The sequence below is a fragment of the Cicer arietinum genome, chromosome 4 (genome assembly GCF_000331145.2).
Source record: "Cicer arietinum cultivar CDC Frontier isolate Library 1 chromosome 4, Cicar.CDCFrontier_v2.0, whole genome shotgun sequence".
Classification (NCBI taxonomy): domain Eukaryota; kingdom Viridiplantae; phylum Streptophyta; class Magnoliopsida; order Fabales; family Fabaceae; genus Cicer; species Cicer arietinum.
Genome location: NC_021163.2, coordinates 53,842,566 through 53,848,883, shown reverse-complemented (window position 1 = coordinate 53,848,883; position 6,318 = coordinate 53,842,566). Strand labels below are relative to the sequence as shown.

Below are 6,318 nucleotides of genomic sequence, written 5' to 3'. Positions count from 1 at the left end.
TCTTTCTCTTGCTTGAGAAAGATAAACTTATTCATGTGCTCTATTGGTCATATAATTGAATTACAAAAATCAAAAGATATAAGAATGAACCTGCGTAGTTCCGTGTGGTAAACAACAGAATACAGCATCTACATCAGAAAAATTTGCATCCTTTATTGCAATCAAATCTGGCAAGTTCTGCAAAGAACTCAAAATAATCAATCTTTGCAACAAAGCATCAACAGACATAGGATAGGAGTATATCATAATCACGACATGAGGATTGTAGAAGAAAATGATGGTTGAAAATTTGATATTATCACCAACCTCCATTAACATTATGTAAATGGTATGCAAATTTCACTCTGAAGAAGTTAAAGAGATAGCATACCCTACTGCTAATAAATATAGCTAAAAATTAAAAAATATATATGTTATCATATATTAAACCAGCCATACTTGTGTGCCCAAATGAGGGAATACAGATGAAATTGCCTGCCCAGCTTTCCTATCAGCGGTCATCAGTGCAACTCCGAATTGTGGATGATTTGCCAAAAGCCGAAGAATCTATGAAAAAAGAATAACAATCTCTTCACAAAGTTTTGCCAGATTTAAACTGATACTAAAACAAACAAAAAAAATGAGTTGACAGCTTTAGTACACTACATGCAAACTGATAGTGAAAAAAAAAATGGAATTAAGGGCACATTACAGTTTACACTTAATTGTATAACAAAAGTGCAATGGATAAATATAAATTATATCAATAGAATCACTCTGAGCCATAACTTCAGTAGAAAATCATTTTTTACTTCTTGCACTATTTTCCATCTTCCCAATTTTCCAATATTTTTACATGCCAATCCAATTCCAAGAACACCTTAAGGTAGCATGTGAGTTTTGTCCTATCATACAACCAAACCCTTTTGCAACAAAGTCGGATTTCTTTACATGAATAACATAACAAAAACCAATTGGGATTAAAAAAACAAGACAGCTTAACACCTACGAATTATAATTATAATTATTCTCTATGTATCTTCATATTTTGAGAAGTGTTGAGAAGTGTTCTAGGATTTTTTGGAGTTTCAACACTATCAAAATCATTCAAAAATCATCTCCTATACGGTTGCACATTTCATGGTCTGAGTTTCCATTCAGCGGAGGCAACACATTACCTTGAGGGAGGGTGAAATTAAAAATATCCAATAATCAGCAAAAGAAACAAAAGTGGAGGCCTATGTAACACTCACACTTTAGATCAAAGGAATGTCAATGTCTTACACCAACACATATAGCGACAGTCAATCACTTCTATTTACTTAAATATAATATATAACTCGTGACTAAGTGTCAATGCCAGTATCATGTCTGGTGTCAGTGTCGGTACTCATTGGCGAGGGCAGCAGCCCTAAATTAACAAACCACATATCAATCCCTATGTGTGTGGTATACAATGATGTAGCTTACCTCAGAACCAGTATAACCACTTGCTCCAAGAACACCAACACGAACATTCTTTTGTGAAGTAGTTATACCACTCTTGATCGAACACTTTACACGTGACTTCACATTCTGTTGCTTTATTACCAAGTCCTGAAACCAAAAAGAACACAAATTTAGGCATTTTAACACCGAAGAAAATATAAAATTTCAATGGAATCAAAATGAAATTGTATAATCAACTATCCCTAATAACAACAAAAATCAACAAGACATGATGAAATAATGAAAAGGAAAAAAGAAACCTTGGTGGAAGAGTGAGGTGTGTTAAAAGCAATGGAAGTGAAAGCGGTGGCGGCGCTCATTTTGAGTCTCCGGCAGCTAAAACGGAGATTTTTGAGAGAGACAGATTCCTCGGCTGTAAGTAACGGATCACTTCAGGACTTAATTGAAAAATTGTGTGATTTAATTTTGTTAAAAAAACAAAATCAACTTTTACTATTTTTTCAGAAAAATAAATGGAATAACTTTGTATCTACTGAATTATTATTAAGTCTCAGACAATAAAAAAATAAATAAATTCATTAAAATAATTAAAAAGAATAATGTGTCCAAATTAAGCTAAGTATCAAGAGGTTTTAGATTCATTTCATATTGTGATCCCTTTTTATTTAATTTTATTTTGCTGTTGTTGAATTTCCATCTCACTTTGTATGCAAATTTTCTTTCCTTTAATTTATTAATTTTTTTTTTTTGCAACGGATGATATGTATATGTTGTTTTAGGACTAATTATTATTTTCTTTTGATTGTATTTATGAATTTGTTTTATTTTTTCTAATTATGTTAGATTTATTCAAAGATAGAAATATAAAAGTGACCTCTAGCATTAGAAACTAAAGTTGAAGCATTATAAAGATATTGTATGGTTTATTAAACAATTATTTTATTTATAAGATTTTTTTAGTTTTCCATGAGTTATCTTCACCAAATGTAATTTTAGTTGAGTTATGTGAGATATTAAAGTTGGTACCTCTTTCAATGAAAATTCAAACTTCAACATATTAAGTGGACAATAAAGCATAAATAAAACACATTAAATCACTTTTATCATTTTAAAAGATTTATTTCAAATTTGTCTGCTTTAACTTCAACCTAATCTGTTTCCTATTTTGAATTACTTACCAATAATATGAATTATGTAAATGCTATAAAAATGTAGCATTGGTTTTGGAACCATATATTATTTTCATAAATAAATTGAAGTTATCAAATAAATATCGTAGGACAGAAACCGTGGTAATTATCATAAGCATATTTCACTAAATAATTTTTTTAATATTCTAAATAATAAGTTATTGATGTAATTAATTTGAGGTTAAGTATATCCCCTTAAATTTAGTTACATTAATCAAATAGTGCAAATTTTGTAAATACAATTTACATTAAAATTTGATATATTTTAAATACATAAAATATACAAGTCATAGAGATATAATGATAAATTAAAATTTGATAACTTGATGGTAAAAATTAATATAATAAAAAAAAATGTGTATTTACATTAATAAATTTAAAATTAATATCCAATGAAGATTTGAGTTTAATTTGAGTCTAGCAAAAAAGGACACGCTTGTACGACTTAACGAACCAAAATTTAATATCCTATTTGAAAAAGATATCTATGTTTAATGAATAACCTTATCTCAAATATAATTATTTTTGCTAAAAGAAAATTTAAGTGAAACAAAAAATAATATCTACGTACAAAAAAATAAATTATATATACATTATTTTAATTATTGACTTTTACAAAGAATATATTTTTAAAAATAATAAATTATTATACAATTACAAAGAAATATCATGAATCAAATGTATTTTGATTTTAAACTACAGTAACAAGAATAAATAGTTTTATATTAATTATATATGTCCCGTGCTTGACACGGGCTACATATTAGTTTGTCCAAATTTAGTTTAAGTATCGAGAGGCTTTAGATGCACTTGTAATTTTCTTATTTTGTCCAAATTTAAATAAGTCCTCCATTTTTAAATTTTGATTTGCTGGTCCATCTTTTTCACAAGTGACGGGTTTCTTTTTCCCTTCATTTTATGTTTATGTTAAGCACTTATGTGATTATGTCATTAATGATATAATATCGATGTGAAAATAGTGGGTGGGAGAAAATGAAGTCATATCAACATATAATTTCTATTTTTTTTATTTTATAAATATGTTTTATAATTAAATAATATTATTTATTATATTTTAAATTACAAAAATGAAATTTTATAACATATAATTCTATGAGTAAAAAAATAAAGGTTTAATTACAGTTTTATTTCTCATATTTTTATTAATTTACGAAAATTGATCTTTATATTTTAAAAGTTCATAATTTCGGTATGTAGAATAATTAACACCATGAAATCAGAATAAAACACTATAAAAATTTAATTTTCAACTTCAAGAATTTTTCATATTTATAATTTAATCAATGATATATGAATAATTAATGCATATCATTGAATTGTAGGTCACATCATTTAAAATATATCAAATTGTCACTTTTTAGTTTAAAAATCCGAGTGAGAGGTTAAACTTGTCAACTTTTAAAATAGAGTAACTAATTTCGTGAATTGGTAAAAATAAAGAGATAAAAATTACAATTAAACTAAAAATAAATAAAACATAAATCAAAATAGATTTGTTTTCCTAAATATGCCAAATCAAACCACATCACCCTCCTTCTTTGACCTCAACAGATGTGGTTAATCGTTATACCTCTTTTTGTTGTGAAGAGAATATTTGAACTTGCAAATGGGTATGTCAAGTTGAGCTGCGATGGGAGGGTGTGTCAAGTGCTTTTTTTTTTGTACTCTAATAAATTATTACTCACTTAATAGATTAATAACTTTTATCGTAATCGACTGATTTATAACTTAAATAATATTCTTAACTTAACCAATTATTTAACCACTCCTAATTTATAGCATATTAATCTAATTTACCATTCTAATTGATTATTAGAATCTTCTAAATTTTTAATTCTTTAGCTTAAGACATTAATCGATTAGTACTACAATAAGCAAAACACAATGCAATTGTCAAAACATACTAAACATCAACATAATTCACAAGATTTATTAACATATGTCATCATAGCATATATAACATCAATAATGGCCATCAATCATTAACATCATAATTTTAATTAAAAAGTGACGCATTATATCAGATGGTCTAAACATAGATCGCATAATCCATTAAATTATTATCATTGTGGTTCTAAACAATTCAGGTGGTCGGTGTAGCTATAAGGATCATGAAACATCTCTATTTTTATTATTTTTCATTGTAATTAAGTAATTCCTATTATGGTACTATATTGTTTTCAAGTGCTTCAACTCAATAGGTAGAAATATGGTGGAAATAGTTCAGGCTGACCAATTGAAGTTGCATACAAAATAGTGCAGACATTACATAACGTTAAAATACATAATTAAGTTCAGACTTAAATATGCAAAAAATCTCTACAAATATGAGCCGCTTCAATTTTAATTCCAATAAAAAGTTTTCTTTATTTAATCTTGTAAGTTCAAAACAATTTTAATTTAGTCATTCATTAAAATTTTTAATGAAGTGAACAAAGTTTAGTGATTTACCATGTGTGAGTAAACACTATTAATTATTTTGTCATACTTTTAAGAAATAAAAAAAAATTGTTCGAAATCAAAATCTTCAACTCAAATCTTCTCATAAAAAGAACTCAAAACCCAAATCCAAAAGTTTTTTCGTATTCTTTACAAAACTCAAATCCAGGTCTAGAAAAATAATAATCAAACACCAATTGACATAAATAAAGTGTGATACCCGTGTATCAGTTTTCTCCATTATGTGACATTTTATTTATGTCTATTGATAGGTAATGAATGTTGAAGCATATATGGGTTTTGGGGTTGAACTTTGAAGAGAGAAAAAAAAAGCAAGTTAGAACAACCTTAATTTTCTTTTAATAAAATTGTTTTTCTATTTTTATAATCACAACACATACACATATTCACCTCCACATGAGGATAAACACAATTCATCGTTTAAGAGTTTCAATCATAATTGCATAAATTCATATTACTTAATCACAAAATGCACAATTATGCAAGACAATGCAATTAATATGTTATTCACATAATGCAACACTTCGCACAAACGTGGCATCGTACTACTAGGAAGTATTTGAGAGAAATGTGACACTACGTTCTTCTTCGAAAGACACATTCAAATATTTCATATGGTTTCTCAACTAAAATACTCGGATCACTATTTAATATCTAGTCATGGTATTGATGTGTTGAATAGTAGCTTCACCCATCAAGAAATTACTTACAAGCCACGTAAGAATTTTCCATCTGAAAACAGCCAAGATCACTTGTAATTGTCATCCAAGCACTAATACATTGTACTCCTTGACATCATTCAGTTATTTAGGTCTTCCTAATAGCATTAATGCAAACACAACTCTTAATATTTTAGGGTTCTTAGCCCTCATGTCTAATGTTTTTCCTTCATCGTCCTAAGTCATTCCTCATTTTTGAAAGTTTATCATCAATAAGAGCCCGTTAGTCTCAATATCAAACTATCAACGTTATAATTCATCATAATGTTACGCCAACATAAAACCAATGTCTCAAACACACACTCATTCATTCAAATCATCCTTTTTTTTTTTTTGACAAAATCATTAAGTCATCTTGTATTCATCAATTCATATTCATTAATTATCATTTAATAACAAAGTAATATGCAATCATCAATTCACTTCTGAGCACTAAAGCAACACAATCAACAATTCAACATAATCATGAAACAAACTCATATATTACTCAATTTGATATA

General features: G+C 27.4%; 1 protein-coding gene across 1 annotated transcript in view; it reads right to left on the bottom strand.

Annotated features, from left to right (window-relative positions):
• The window catches only part of LOC101514584 (probable N-acetyl-gamma-glutamyl-phosphate reductase, chloroplastic), a 7,055-nt gene extending 5,169 nt beyond the window's left edge, over nucleotides 1–1,886 (bottom strand). Inside the window, exons 1-4 of the mRNA XM_004498115.4 lie at nucleotides 1,728–1,886; nucleotides 1,450–1,575; nucleotides 439–546; nucleotides 91–177 (exon numbers count right to left, since the gene is read on the bottom strand). Of these exons, the coding sequence (XP_004498172.1) occupies nucleotides 91–177; nucleotides 439–546; nucleotides 1,450–1,575; nucleotides 1,728–1,787 (381 nt within the window). The 5' untranslated portion in view covers nucleotides 1,788–1,886. The remainder of the gene's footprint in view (nucleotides 1–90; nucleotides 178–438; nucleotides 547–1,449; nucleotides 1,576–1,727) is intronic.
• Between the last annotated feature and the right edge of the window lie 4,432 nt (nucleotides 1,887–6,318).